Raw genomic sequence first — 16,448 nt, 5'->3', positions numbered from 1 at the left:
TGCTTAAGGGGACTGAACCACCCAGGCACCTGACTGACTTAATTTTTACCAGCCTATTATTTATTCTTATTCCACTCAGAACACAATGCATATATTAGAACCTATGCCCCAAATTCACTTACTTACAAAAAGATTTATGAAGCACTTATTTGGTGCTCTCACTGTGATATACATATTAAGAGTTCCATAATAAGTATAGCTAATACTTGCCATAGTGCCAGTCACTGTTCTAAGCACTACTCCAAGAGGTAGATACTATAATATATTCTCCTTTCACAGGTTAAGTTATTAAGAAAGTTAAATAACCCTCCTAAACAGTTTCTTTGGAATCCATGCTCTTAATTACTCTGTAATCACACCCTTCAAACACTTATAGTCTTTTTTTTCTACATAAAAATAATTTTGACAAAATGAGAGAAAAAGCACCCGTGTTCCGCTTTAATGTTTTTTCCCCACCACTTTAAAAGTTAAAGGACTTGGTGTACCCAGGTGGCTCAGTCGGTTCAGCGTTCAACTCTTGATCTCTGCTCAGGTCATGATCTTACAGTTCATGAGATCGATCCCCACATGGGGCTCTGTACTGAAGGTGTGGAGCCTGCTTGGGATTCTCTGTCTTGCTCTCTCTGACCCTCCCCTGCTCTCTCTCCCTCTCTCTCTCTCAAAAATAAAATAAATAAACATTTAAAAATGTTAATGGACTCAAACATTGCTAGATTTTGCCACTTCACAGTTGGTAAGTTATATGGTCCTAATGAAAAGTTTATCACTTAGTAATTCATGAAAAAGTAGTGAGAACTCAACAATGTATTTAGCATTTATGACTGTCATTCTGAATGTGAATAAAAGGAAAGTCATTTTGGCTTAAATAAAATAAACATGCACATAGAAATCTTTTTATCTCTGCAGGTGTCTGATAGTTGAATTTCTGCTATCGCACAATTAGACTATTTAAGAAGAGAGCTTTTCATTTCCCTCTGCATATTATGCATTTTTGTCATTAATTGTCTCCCACACAGGGATGCAATTAATCTATACCAGAGCCTGGAAGAACTCCTAGACGGGAAACTACACTCCAGACTTTTTATTTCTCAAAGAATAAGTTAAAAGTTCAAAAGTTATAAATAAGCTGCATTATGTCAAGCTCAAACAGCAGCTTGGCAAAGCAATATAATTGTACCCCTGGATCATGAAACAATATCTGGTGTGATAAAGGAGTTGTCAGTATGTTTACAAGTTTCTAGGTCAACATGAACATTCAAGTTTAGAAAGATGACAATGTTCTGCAGTTGCAGGCAAGGCCCTTCATGATGTGACTAAGATGAAAGCCATTTGAAAGGTATGTTTTTAATTTACAGTTACTTAAGGAAACCTTCAAATGACTGATACCATCACCTTCGTGTCACTGAGGAGGCAGCTGTATCTCAGGGAGGTTAAGTGAATGTCTCACGGTCACATAAGAAGTGACAGCACAGCAACTTACACTCTGATCGTCTTTCTCCAGAATTAGTACTATCCCACATCGCCCCTCAAAAATCTATGAAGGTCCCCAGATTTGGATATAATTATAAATGTTCAGTCCCATGTATTGAGATACAATTTTTATGGGTCTCTTGTATCTCTCACATGTCTTGTAAGCAGAATTATTCATAGCTTTAGTGCTCGACTATCTTTGTAAGAATGTTTGCATAATGGCTAAGATTGGAACATAGAGATTTTGTCTCACAGAGCAATGCACAGGCATACTTACTATGTATTAAAAATGAGAGTTTCCTAAGTGTAGGGTTGCATTCCTATAACCAGTGCAGTGTGTTTGCAAGTGTCACCAGACCATCTCGGCATTGTCTCCTAAGAAGTGGCCTCAGGAAACCAGCTTAAGAAAGTCCTGATACTCGGCTACTGCTATTTTTCCAATGAGTAATAAAGTTCTTTGTTTCTGAAAACAAAACACTTCCCTAAATTGGATATGGATCTATGTTCTATAGTGCCTATAGCTGACAACTATTTGGGGGGCTCCTCTGAAGGAAAATAATATAAAATTACATACGCAAAATTAAGTTCAGGGCCATAGAGGGTGCCGGAAAGTGAGTGGCCCTGCAGACCAAACTCTATTCATGGTAAATCTATCTTTGTCTGAATTACGTTTTTGGAAGACATAATTTTCCAATTTGATAAATGGCTCTAAATGACTTCTCACTCCCCCAAACACAGAGTCTATACATTGCATTGTGTCTCATTTTAGAGAATAGCCCTTAATTTTGTTTTCTAGGCAAAATAAAAATCTAGAGTATCACTGCCGTGCCATAATTTTTTTTTTTTTTGATATTCTGGTGTTTTGCTTAGAATTAAGACAGTTTAGGGAGTATTTTGTTTTTTCATCCATTGACTCTATAAAACAAATATGACCAAACTAATGCCTTAAAGTAAGTCATTTCTAAAACCTGTGCTGGTTAAATACCAGCATAGTTGAGCCTAAACTTGTAGAAAAACTGAATTAATGGAAATTGTACCATGAATGTTGATACAATTTCAAGTTGGGTATGTGACAGCTCTGTGATGCTTGAAATGAGAGAAAAAAAATACTTTTTATGACACTCCAAAAGTATCAAGTTATCTTTTGCATATAGTACTGAAAAGGAAAAATAACTCATTTTGTTGAAATGAAACCAAATGTGTGTGTGAACAAACAAACAAACAAAATGTTTGTTGTGTGAAATCATGAAATCGTGCCCCTCATCACAGCAAAAGCTTAAAAGAGTCAAAACCATTAACAAGTCATATTTGTGTACTGCTTACAGATAACAATTCTAGGTTAAACATTATAAAATATTTACTGAAACTCATAAAACATGAAAGTCAATAAACAAACAAATAAATACAGTTTACTTACTTTTGAAATATTACTTGATCGACTTGCAGATCGCCCTGGGGATTTGTCATTCTGAAAAATAAAATTACAGACATTGATTAAGAATTTAGCAATAGTCTTTACTGTGGAAAAAAGGAAGCCCAGCACAGACCAATGTCTAAATGTTCTCTATATTGTTCTGACTGATAAATGTACAAATTGCTTACACACAATGGTTTTTGTCTTACCAAATTTTATTTCTTTAGTACAGATCAGTGTCCTTGTGAAAATGTTTCAATTAACATCACATTCTAGGAGTATTTATGTCCAGGAAATGTTTATTTCTCTAGAAAAAATGTATGCAGTTCCTTTGAAATAAATTAGAAAATGGACATATATTCCATTATTTCCTCTTTCATTTTTGCTACCAGGACATTCTAAGTAAATTCTGTTTCTAATGTCAGTAAATATTGCACACCAGGTACATGGTGCATACATCTAACTCCTGTATTTTTAAAATACATCTTTATTCATCTTTTCTGTCATTTTACTTTTGTTCTATTTTTTTAAGTTTATTTATCTTTGGGAGAGAGAGTGTGCATGCAAACTGGGGAAGGACTTAGAGAGTGGGGGACAGAGGATTGAAGCAGTCTCTGTGCTGACAGCAGAGAGCCCAATGTGGGGCTTAAACCCATGAACCATGGATCATGACCTGGGCCGAAGTCAGATGCTTAACCCACTGAGCCACCCAGATCGCCCTCTGTTATTTCACTTTTAAAATGTAAAAATTTAGAGGGGCCTGGGTAGCTCAGTTGGATAAGCGTCTGACTTCAGCTTAGGTCATGATTTCCCAGTTCATGAGCTTGAGCCCCGTGTCGGGCTCTGTGCTGACAGCTGGAAGCCTGGAGCCTGCTTTGGATTCTGTGTCTCCCTCTCTCTCTGCTCCTCCCTGGCTCACACTCTGTCTCTCTCTCTCTGTCTCTCAAAAATAAATAAATGTTAAAACAATAAAGTGTAAAAATTTAGAAGATAGTTTTAAATTTAAAACCCTTAATTAAATTAAAAACCTTTAAAAATTATTTAAAAATCTGAAACTTAAAAATACACTAAAAAAATTATACCCTCAGTTCTTGCCTCTTAAAGGATATCCAACTTAGTAGAAAAGCATGAGAAAAGCTTTTGAATATTTTAAGAAAACTGTACAATTTTAAGGTAGAGAGAGACCTTAGAAAGCGGAGCCCTTCTTTTGAAACCCAGAAGCATTCCTTTCCCAGCAATGGCAGTGATCATGCTCAAGCTGGAGTCAGCCTGAGGCCTTCTGTCCAGTCCAGTCTGGTTGCTCTTTCTACTCTGCCAATTATCGGCTAGTGGACAATTGACTGACAAATCACAATGCATGGGTATTATGAATTTTACATGTACCAAGAGATCACAGTACACCTTTCCTTCTGTAGAGAAAATGTTGGAAGGAGCTGTTCTGGAAACCAAGAGTTTGTGAAGGATCTGAATTAACACCTTAATATTCTTTTAAGAAATTTTCTGAGCATCTAGACCTGGTGCCAAAGTGGACCTGTGTAGACAACTACAGTGCATCTTGACAGAGGTTGTTTTTGAGAACTAAGATGTTCTAACAACCTGCAGGTCTGAAATTGCCCCATGATGACTGCTAGAGACAGTTTCAGCAACACAGCGATGACAGGATAAGGCAAATGTGATTGTGGAGAAACAGTAGATGCATTTACTGCAAATTGTCACTGTGTCATGTGCAGGCTTGCACATATTCCAGCTGAATAGTATTTTTTCCTTTACATGCAACATCCATCTCATACAACCACTGATGTCACTGTGGAGCGTGTTATTACAGACCAAGATGAGTCACAACGATACGATTAGTTACACCTCATAACAGCCCCGTGATCCAGCTGGAGATTAATGTATGTACTGCCAGCAGACATTTTTCCTTGATTAGCTTCCTCTGGTGATGGAGAGGGGTACTTTTCTCCTGACATCTCAACTCCTCTTCTAGATACCAGAAAACAAAACTAATCCATCTTCCCTTCTGAGTGAAATGAAGGATTCTGACACACTATTGTATAGAACAGACGGAAATAAGTCACATAATATAATAGACAGGGAAGAATTTCGTGTAGTAGTTGTTTTGTTATGTTTTCCATATTTCCATGGTATGTGAAAACATAATTAAGGAACTAGGACTGAAAGGTGCTTCAACAAGAGCCCAGAGGTACCACAGAAATTTAACACGACATCAGATAACTTAAATTTGCAAACCAAATAGGACTTTGTGGTGTTTTCAGATAAAAACAAGGAGAGTCAGATTCCCTCCACAGTTGTGAATGAGTTCAGCATAAGGTTATAACAAGCAGATAATTCCCATACTTGTCACCAGCATCCCCAAATCTAATAGGGAGGGAGCATCTTCTTGATTATTTAGTACTTCAAGAGATCTTTTAACTTGAGATCCATTGGTTCTATTTTCTCCTCACACAAGATTAGGTATTGCAAGAAATAAAGGAGTTTAGGCAAAGGTTACTTTTTTTTTTTTTTTGCCAGAGCTAAGCTCCCTGTCGTGTCCATTCCAGTTAATACAGGGGACAGAGGGCACACACGAGTGCTGTGCTGGCAGCTTTGGAGAGGGAGAGCCCTACTTGCAATTTGCCCTCTGGTAATGCACTGGTTCTGGCAAGATCACAGTTTGACAAGCCAGGACTTTCCTCACTGTAACCTGTGTCTTCACTATAACATGGAGGAGATAATACCCTGGGGATTGTTGGAAGAAGCAAATGAGCTCTACATGAAAACATTTTATAGTTTGCAAGGTTATACTATTTCAATTACTATTCACAAGCAGAGGAAACACCCAAAGAGCTCCCTCAAAAATCATGATGATCATCATAGTTTACTAGACTCATAATTTAAACACAAATATCCTCGTTTCTCTGTCCTGCAATTTTGCCTCTATTATGGATTAGATTCTGGCATACAAAATGTAAGAATGAAAAATCAAATTTTTCTCTACCCAAGGAATTTGGGTTTGCTCTGCTTTTGAAGCAAAGCACCAGAAGCACTTTTGCTCTTGGAAAACTTCCAAAGCTATCTGTTCCATTTGCTACTAATTAATTGGGTGGATTGTCCCATTACCATTGCAATGACAAATTCTTCTTCATAGATTAGTCAAATACGGTTGTCATACCTCATTATGATCAGTTGAAATTCTTTACCTTACATTAAATAGAAGCTGTCTTAGATTCTAATGTAACTTACTGGTACTCAAATTATAGTGACCTTTTAGGGGACTAAAAGTTGGAACCAACAAGAGCTTCAGACAAGTCTGCAAGAAAAGTATGGGATCATCAATCAGTAATGTTGAGTAGCTATCTTAGCAGACTGGTTTTAGCAGACCATTCACAGTATGCATAGAGTTTGACTTCTAATTTCAGAGGTGCTTTTTAATATTGACAAGAAGTTTCTAAGTTTTTGTTTGATATAAATATATCTGACATTGTTAGTTTTGTTCTGTGATTATTATTAGTATAATGATTGTTTTTCAAATTTGATCTTACTAAACATGCTGGATTTTTATTACCAGAAAGGAAAACTGATTACCAAATGAGAAAATCATTACTAAATTGTTTTAACACATTTTTAATGTTATAATCTGAGGAAAATGACATAGTTCCTTCAAAAGGCAATACTCTGTGTTAAAGAATATACAATATGGCTGGACATGTATGTATCTACACATGGATATTCTATATATTGTACCATTGATCAGAAGAGGGCAGTAAGGAAGCTTGAAGGAGGTTGTTTTATGTGAACTTAAGGAAAAAAAACAAAACAAAACAAAAAACTTCCTGCCTGAGTGAAGAAACCAGAATAAGATTCACACATTTCACTGATACAATGTTATTCTCTGGTTTTTTTCGTTGGTCCCCCTCACCTCCACCCCCTACCCCTGTCCAGGCTAAAAATCAAGAATATTTGAAAGAAGAAAAAGAAATGAGGCAAATTTGAAGGTCATCTGAAGAATTCTAAGTAGAAAATGGAACTATTTTTACTAAGATAATTAAAACCTGTAATAAAAGTCTTTGAAAGCAATGTGGTTTATAAATGAAAAAAAAAAACACAGAGAAATTGTATGCAATAAAAACTTGATTAATAGATATATTTAAAAATCTCATGTCCACTAAGTGAAAAATACTGTTTTTTAATGTCTATGAAAGATGTAAAATTCATGTACCCTCAAACAGTACCTTAACAAAAAAACTTCAAATAGAGATTTATAGGGCGCTTCTTTTGATATTGAACCAATAAAATTAGAAACAAAAACTTGAAATGTGACTAATAAATCTTAATCACCACTAATTAACACATTTTTAGATAATGCTTGGTTCAATGAAATAAAAGTCTTTGGAAAATTATAGCCAGAAACTCTTGAAAATAATATGCTAAGACTTATAGAGAACACAGCAAAAGCTATATCCAGATAAAATTTATAACTGTAAATGCTTTCCATATTAAAGAAAACAGTAATTAAACAAAATAAAAGAACATAGAAAAATGAAAGTAATCAATTATAAAAGCTAAAACTCATTAAATAGATATAAATAAGAATAATACAGAAACATTTTCTTAAGGCAGGTCCCTGAGAATAATTACAAAATAGATGAATTTCTAGTAAGGCTTATCAAGGGAAAGAGAAAGCAGTAGATAAGATAAGAAAGGATAAATGACCAAAGACACAGAAAAATTAGAAAAATTTTAAAAGAAAGCTACACGTAATGTTATTGCAGCAAATCTGAAAACCTAGAAAAAAATCAACCATATTCTAGCAAAGTAAAAGTTGTCAGAATTTATTTAAGAAGAGGAAAACTTAAATAGATACAGTAATTAACAAAGAAGGGATTAGATAAGTAAATAGAAGTCTACTTGAATACATACAGTAATTAACAAGCAATTAGATAAGTAAATAGAAGTCTATATGCCCTAAAAAGAATAAGGGCATGATGATTTCCAAGTAAGTTGTACCTCATTTTTTAAAAAAAAAATTTTTAATGTTTATTTATTTTTGAAAGACAGAGACAGAATGTGAGCAGGGGAGGGGCAGAGAGAGAGAGAAAGACACAGAATCTGCAGAGGCTCCAGGCTCTGAGCTGTCAGCACAGAGCCCGACTTAGGGCTCCAATTCCCAAGCCGTGAGATCATGACCTGAGCCGAAATCGGATGCTTAACCAACTGAGCCACCCAGGCGCCCCAGTTGTACCTCATTTTTAAAGAACACGTAATTTCAATTTTATTTACATTATTCTTGACGATAGATAAAGTTCCCAAATTCATGTTATTAATCTTGCATAATGTGTTAAGACAGTACCCAAAAAGAAATACAGAAGGAAAAGGAAACTATGCTTTAGTCTTAATTGAGCAATCTGAAATCTGGATTGAAAAACTGAAGAAAAATAATATAAGCTGTAACTTTTTGGCAGTTCAAGGAAGCCATGTGGAGACAAATCTGAAGGAGATATTTCTTAAGAGTATTTCACATAATAAGAGCCAGTTTACTGGCTCAGTCTATAGTCATTCAGTAGAACAAAGATGTGTGATAATGCCAGTGAAGGTCACACTATATTTTTTAATATGTCAAATTTTGGGCATATTTCAAGACCTGCACTTGTTGGGGACTTAGTTGAGGGTACTTTGGCTCATGATACCCAACAGAGAATATTTCTAAGGCCCTTGTCAAATATCAGTTGGGGGGCCGCTTTGGTAAAGTACAATGAATTAGTTTCATTTCCTCTGACTCTTAGATTCTAGATGCTGAGAAGGAGAAGAGAGGGCCAAGTTAGCTTTTGGTAAAAGAGTGAGGTGGAGAGAAATACCTCTATTGTGCTGGTCTATGATCCCTTGACTCCATTCTTGCCCCTTGTTCTCAGTTTTAGGAAAAATTGAATAACTTACACAAGCTCTCTATATGATACATCCTTTTAAAATCAGCTTTCAGATTTTTCCACTATTTGAAAGTTTTTCATTTTTCATCCTTTAAATTTTTGCATTAGAACCTTAAGTATAGATGTATCTATTGCTTCAAAATATTTGCAATAACCTAACATCTTCTCTTCTGTTTTACATAGCAAGTGATCTCTAAAGTAGATTCTCAAGTATTTACAACTGAAGGTCTCTTACACAGATAAATGGAAATTGCCCTGGCATTCAGGGGATATAATGGTTAATTTTATGTGTCAACTTGGCTGGGCCATAATGCCGATATGTTTAATCAAACATTCTTCTGGATGTTTCTTTGAAAGTGTTTTTTGGATGAGATTAACATTTACATCAGTGGACTTTGAGTAAAGCAGATTACACTGTATAATGTGGATAAATCTCACCCAATCAGTTGAATGCCTTAATAGAACAAAAACTGACCTCTTCAGAACAAGAATGAATTCTGCTAATTCTGCCAGCAGAACTGCCTTTGGGCTAGAACTACCACTCCCCTGAGTCTCCAGCCTACTCGCCCACTCTATAGATCTCTCTCTCCCTGTGTGTGTGTGTGTGTGTGTGTGTGTGTGTGTGTGTGTTGTGTAGATAGATATAGATATAGATATAGATATAGATATAGATATAGATATAGACATAGATATAGACATAGACATATCTATCTATCTAATCTATCTATATCCTATATTTCCTATTGGTTTGGTTTTTCTGGAGGACCCTAATGCATATAGTTTGTTTTATTTCTATTTGTTATTCTTTCTTTCCCATTGCTACTAGTATATTTGCCTTTTATTCTTCTTCTTTCAAAACTCTATCTCTTGTGCTGTGTTCATAGGAATTCCTCCAGCTTCTTTATATTTTATTAAAGTTTATTTATTTTGAGAGAGAGGAAGAGCATGAGTGGGGGGGGGGTGGGCAGAGAGAGAGGAGAGAGAGAGAATCCCAAGCAGGCTCTGTGCTGTCAGTGCAGAACCCGACGTGGGGCTCAGTCCCACAAACCGTGAGATCATGACCTGAGCTGAAATCAAGAGTCATTTACTTACCAACTGAGCCACCCAGGCATTCCTAACTTCTTTTATCTAAATGTGTGTGATGCTTATGAATTTTAGTCCAAAATATTGGCACACAAAGAATGTCACATTCCATAATTTCTCTAAAACTCAAATCTGCCTTCAGCCTCCATCTGTAGCATGGCACTCACTTGAGTGAGATGCAAAACTTCTTTAAAAATATTAGCATATATCTAAATCATAGTATGCATCTTTGATACACCAGCAGTGCATCCAAAAATGCATAAGGAATAGAATAAATAAGATTTATTCCAGACATTTCTTTTTCAGGAAATCTGTCAATATTTCATTAGATTAATACATTGAAAGAGACAAATATAATGATCTTATATGCCAAAAAGATAATTGACAAACCTCTGCAGTCTTACTACCATGTAAGTGCTAAGTACAATAAGAATTGGAGGAAATCTTTTAAAGTGATAAAGACAAGATTTTAAAATCAATGCCAAAAATTATTCTAAATGATAAAATACAAGAACTATGAAATTCTGTTAGGGATGTTTGCTCTTGCTATTACTATTCAACTCATCTTAGAGTTTCTAACACATGTAACAACAATAAAATAAAATATTTGGTGGGAAAAATATTGAAAGGAAGGAGCAAAACAAAGCAATCTCTTATGGATATGATAGAAATTCCAAATGTGCCTAAAGAAGAAAACTATGAGAATTAATGAGACTTTAGTATAATGGCTAGATATAGGATAATTATACCATGGCAGAGTCTACTACATTTCCTAAAATGCATCATCCTTTCTTCTGCAAAAACAAAATGGCAACTGGGTATATTTCTTTCCAGTCACACTGTGTCTCCTAGCATTTCTTTCAATTATAGGTTGCCTATAACTAAATTCCCTCCAGTGAGATGTGAACAGAGCTCACAATTGTCAGTTTCCTGCGTGTCCCATAAATCTACAATTTCTTTTTCTATTGCTCGGTGCTAAGACGGTGACTATCAGAGCAAGCCAGGAAGCCACATATTAAGTAGAGTAGAGCTGAATTCTCCTGAGTCCTCGAATGACCACATGGTGAAGAGCCCTCAGCCAGTTTGGAACATACACTCTAAACTTTCATGGAAAAGAAATAAACTTGTATTTCTTTGGAGCCATCACATTTTTTGGATTTATTTCTTGTGATGGTTTAGTTTATCTTAATAGAAATACTACAAGATCAAGAGCTTTTTCCCTTCCAGCAATAAATACCCAGAAATGTAATAATAAAAACAAAAACCATAAAATACTTAAGAATAAATTTAACAAATAAATTATAAAATCTTATTAAAATATAAATTACAAAATCTTACTGAGGAGATCATGAACTGAAAAAATGAAAGCACCACTTTTTGATGGGAAGATAATTTCATAAAATATACATCTTCTACAAAATGGAATATAAATAGAATGTAGTTCAAATTAATCTCTAATGGGGTTTATTTCTTCTTTTCTGAAGCAGAAAGGAGATAGATAAAATTATCTTGAGGAACACATATAGGAAAAGAAATGCTGGAGAATAGCCAAGAAATTAATTTAAAAAAGGTTTCCAAATGCTAGGCATTGTCCATATTAACCCACTGTGATTAAGTCAATATGGCATTGGCATAAGAATTGACCAAAAGGAAATCCAGTGAAATCCAGAATAGAAAATCCAGAAGCAGATCAAAGAGTCTCACATATAACAAAATTGGTATTTCAAATCAATATTGAAAGGAAAGTTGTCATAATAAATGCTTCCGGACAACTGACTATCTACATGGAAAAAAAAAATCAAACCCATACTGAATAGCATATACAGAGGTTCCTGGGGTGGCTCAGTCAGTGAAGCGTCTGACTCTTGACTTTGGCTCAGGTCATGATCTATCAGTTTGTGAGCTCAAGCCCTGTGTCAAGCTCTATGCTGACAGTGTGGAGCCTGCTTGGGATTCTCTCTCTCTCTACCCCTCCCCTGTTCTCTCTCTTTCAAAATGAGTAAACTTAAAAAAAATAAAATAAATGGCATATACAGTCATAGATTCCAGATGGAACAAAGTCTTGAATATAAAAAATTAAAAAAATATTTGACATAAGCTTAAATTATAAATTCAATCTTGGGGTGGGGGAGGTCTATATATAACTAATACGAGAACCAGAAGCTATAAGTGATATTTGATTATATTATGTCTGTAAAGAACACAAAAATTAGAGTGAATAAACAAACAGTAACATTATAAACAAGCACAAAATAGAAGATTGATAAAGTTCAATTTCTGTAATATGCAGAGAGATTTTTGTATATTCATGAAAAAGGCAACAGAAGAAATCCAATAGAAAATAAAATTAAGTGAAAGATAGGAATAGAAATTCACAAAAAAAGGATTGCAGATTGTTAATAAACATATAATAAGATGCTTAAAATCACAAGCTGTCAGAAAAATGCTAATTAGAGTAAAAACAAGGCATTGCTTTACACTCATCATGTTAGAAAGATTGAATAGAGTGATAGCTTCCAGTGCTGGTGGGGAGAATAAGAAAGAGTACTCTCAAAAATTGCTAGGAGAAGTATGAATTTTTGCAGGATCATTTGCAAAAACATCTGGCAACATCTGTTAAAATTAAAAATATCACTTATGCAGTAATCTCACTGCTGGGAATCTGTCCCAGAGAAATAAAAGCACTGGTTCATACGAATATGCGAATAAGGCCACTTAAATACAGTTCTGTTCTTAATTGAAAAAAAAAAAAAAACACAAAAACCCATCTTGGCAATAAAGACATGCCAGTTGTTAAGTTAATGTTCTCGAAGCTTTATTTTTCTTTTTAAATTTTTAAATGACATTAACTAATTTTCTAATGTCAATTAATACTTAGTCCAATTTCATTGTTTCCTGATTGACAAGCTGTGTTCCACAAGAGACTTCTGGAATATGGAACTGGAGGCTCTGAGATGTGGTATGCCTTGCTCGAGGTCATAGAGGCAGTCAATGAAAGAGCTGTGACCAGAACCGATGTCCTTTGACCCACTGTTCAGTGCTCTTTTTTTTTTCTTTTTTTAATGTTTATTTGTTCTCGAAGCTTTAAGCCCACCCTCCTAAATTCTACTCTGGAGCTGGGGCTCTGCAAACCACGTTTCTGTTTCCTCACCCCACTCCCTCTGACTCTCTGCTAAGAGGGGCACTAAGGGGAACTTGGAAGGCTGGAAAAGGAAAACGGGATTTGCTCAGTCCTGTTTGCTTTCCATTGGCTTCTTCTCCACTTCTTGTGTATCATCCTAGAAATGCTTCTTTACTCTGGTAGCTGGGGTCACCTCCTGGAGCAGTAGCCAAGGACAGTGTGCAGTTTTTCTAACAGCCTCGGAAACAGATGCCACACTCTTTAGATCCCAACACCAGCCCGCTGGCTCCTTCTTCAAAAGTTCGAGTTTCAATTCCATTGGGTCCCTTTTTCAAGCTATAAATAATCCAGTTTCTTTCCTTTGTTCACCCAGACTAGGCAATAAATCTTTACATTAAGTTTTCTATATTAAAACCGAAGTCTGGTTTCTCTCTCCTGACTAGATCCTGACTAATGGAGTAAACAATGCTTACCAACAGAGAAATGATTAAATAAGTTATAGCAGAGCCACGCTTTGGAATATTATGCCATTATGAAATAGAATGAATCAGTTCCTTGCCATTTGTCCAAAAGGAATTTTACACAAGATAAGATTGAGTCCAAAAAGTAAAAAGAGAAGTTGTATGATTATTTGGAAAACATATAAGGACAGAACTTCTACAAGTGTCTATGTGTGCATATATTTATGTGTAGACATGTATTTGTGTATGACTATATGAGCATAGCAAAAGTCATGGCAGTTAAGTATGACTCTTGATTTCGGCTCAGGTCATGATTTCACTGTTCTTGCAATGGAGTCCCATGTCAGGCTCTGCAGTGACAGCATGGAACCTGCTTGGGATTCTGTCTCTCCCTCTCTCTCTGACCCTCTCTGGCTCATGATCTCTCTCTCTCTCTCTCTCTCTCTCTCTCTCTCTCTCTCTAAAAATAAATAAACATTAAAAAAATAGAAAAAGTCATGGAAGGGATACTCATGAGTGTGATAACATGAGTTTCTTGGGGCAAGAGTGAGAGGGCAGAGGGAGAGTCCAATGGAAGAGGAGAAAGGAGATAAGGGGGGGAAAGAGTCCTTAAAAATAAAAAGAGCATGGTGTATGCCTGTTTATGTAAAATTATATATGGATGTGAAGTGCATACAGAAATTATAATGCAAGTGTGAAGTTACATCTTTATTTATTGGCAAGTGATGATATCCAAAATATATTATTAAGGTGAAAAAGAGAGTTAAACAATAACATGTAGAGGACATTTTCATTTCTTTAAAATCAAGTATACAGAACCTGTAGAAATATTTATGTATTTACATACATATTTTTGACTAAGCAAAAATATGCTCATCCAATATCGGTTATTATCACACCATCTACTCATAGTGGTTACCCTCAGTCCCACAGCATGATAGTACTGCAGGGAGCAGAGAGGCTTATGGAGATATTCTAGCTTTAAAAAAAAATCTTTGGGTGGTAGAGTTTTACTTCTTTTTCATAATATTTTTGTAAAAATATCAAATTAAGAAAATTAAACAAAAATGGGAAAGTTAGTCTTACTCATCAAAGATTAGATATCATAAAGAGATAAATGTGTGTGCGTGTGTGTGTGTGTGTGTGTGTGTGTGTGTGAGAGAGAGAGAGAGAGAGAGAGAGAGAGAGAGAGTGAGTAAAAGAGCTGCAAGAAACATTTGATGTTTATATCCCCCAAGACAGTACAGTAAATGGAACATAAAGGCATCAAATTAATTACTGGGTCAAGTAGGATTGGTAGGAAAAAAACAGTGACATTTGGATTAGAGCTCCGTTACCTACCATGTGACCTTAGGAAAATCATCTACCTTCTCTGGCCTTGGCTTGCTGAATTTGCAAAGTGGGCATAAGAACATATGGTTACCTTCTTAAAATAGCTGTGGAACAAATATGATACACTTTGAAAAAGCATGTTCCAAATATAGTGTAAGGCACTATATAAGTATAAGCAGGACCTAGGATTAAGCTTGGATTTGCTAGAGCTAAAGGAAGATTAGTGAAAAGGACATATATTTGTAAGTGGTCAAATTTATTATTAAATTTTGTACTGCATAGAATTTACTTAAAATACTCTTAATTTTTTTTTAAAAAAACAAACATACTCCCAAATACCCAATTTAATTGAAAAACTTGCTAATATTGTTAATTATGATAATGAATAAAACCCTCATACCTATTCAGACAGCCAAACAACTATATTCACTAGGAAATAAAGAATATAAAAATCATGTGATGGAAATTTCCCTTCCCTCCCGAAAAAATTCATGCAAAAATACCTTTTTAATGGTATACTCTCCTAAAAGAAAGACTCTACAGATGAAGGACTTGTCATTCTAAACAAGTCAGCAGTTGTAATTCCTAACATGAGAACAAAAGGAAACATTTTTTTAAAAAGTTTGTACACCCCAGTACTGAAAACGCTTCAAACTGAATCTTGTTTGGATGGAAAGAAAAATAATATAGTATAGTGATCATTGGCCAAATTGCCAGAGCACCATAGAAAAGGACCTGAGGGTTTAATTTAGACATGTTTACAGTTATGAAAAGACAGAAAATAAGGGGTACCAAATGGATGCTAAAATTTAGAAGGTGATGGTTTTAGTTCACTGGCTTGTTTGAAAAGGTGATTACTGCTATGTTTGTTTGTTTTTACAGTATATAGAGTAAGGTCAGCATACAACAGTTTAGTGTACAACGGTTGAACCCCTATAAGAGTGAAATATAAGCAGTTTTATTTGTTCCCCAATTCTGTTCTATAACGACAATGTTCACATTAAAAAGAGGAAGCTCACCATACCTCTACTATTGTAAGAATATACACATAATTTATAAAACTTCTTGCATTTTTTATTGATCTATGTATAAATTTTTTTTCGTCATATACTTTCTATCACAATAATCTTTATTAATATTGTCAAAAGAAATATCCAGTTTCCTTTTAATATTTTTTTTTTGCAAAAAATTATATAAAGTCACATTCCTTGTTAATTAACTGCTTTTCTTATAAATGCTAAACATTTCCCCAATTTTTGGCCTTTTTCTGTCTTGGAATCTCAGAGTTTAAGTAATAAAGACTTCATATATTCATCTGAGTTCCAGATGTTATATTCGCAGGTGTACGTGACTTGAGATCTATGTCCCACTCTTCACAGCTCTGTGCCCAGGAGGCACACCTGGATGGATCTCATTACAGACGCTTTGCTCACTGACTTCCAATTTTATTCCACCAATGCGGACCCCCAGTTGGAAATTATAGGAGTGGAGGATAATGAGACAGTGTAAATTATCCCCTCTGTGAGTCATCACCAGAGGCTGGCTCTGTCCCTTAATTGGAGGTCTCAGCAGTTGTCAAGTAGCCCTCTCTACAAAACCTGCTGTGTCTCTGGGTTCTGAAAAATGTTCCCTCTTCTTGCCTT

At 35.2% G+C, this 16,448-nt stretch overlaps 1 protein-coding gene across 7 annotated transcripts in view; it reads right to left on the bottom strand.

Annotated features, from left to right (window-relative positions):
- MARCHF1 (membrane associated ring-CH-type finger 1) overlaps positions 1-16,448 on the bottom strand; it is an 874,367-nt gene that overhangs the window by 161,620 nt on the left and 696,299 nt on the right. For all 7 annotated transcript variants that reach the window (XM_045463907.1, XM_045463928.1, XM_045463961.1 and 4 more), the window contains one exon: positions 2,888-2,938. In XM_045463907.1, coding sequence (XP_045319863.1) covers positions 2,888-2,938 — 51 coding nt within the window. The remainder of the gene's footprint in view (positions 1-2,887; positions 2,939-16,448) is intronic.

The sequence above is a fragment of the Leopardus geoffroyi genome, chromosome B1 (genome assembly GCF_018350155.1).
Source record: "Leopardus geoffroyi isolate Oge1 chromosome B1, O.geoffroyi_Oge1_pat1.0, whole genome shotgun sequence".
Lineage (NCBI taxonomy): Eukaryota > Metazoa > Chordata > Mammalia > Carnivora > Felidae > Leopardus > Leopardus geoffroyi.
The sequence above is the reverse complement of the archived record's forward strand: the minus strand, read 5'-3'. Positions and strand labels throughout refer to the sequence as shown.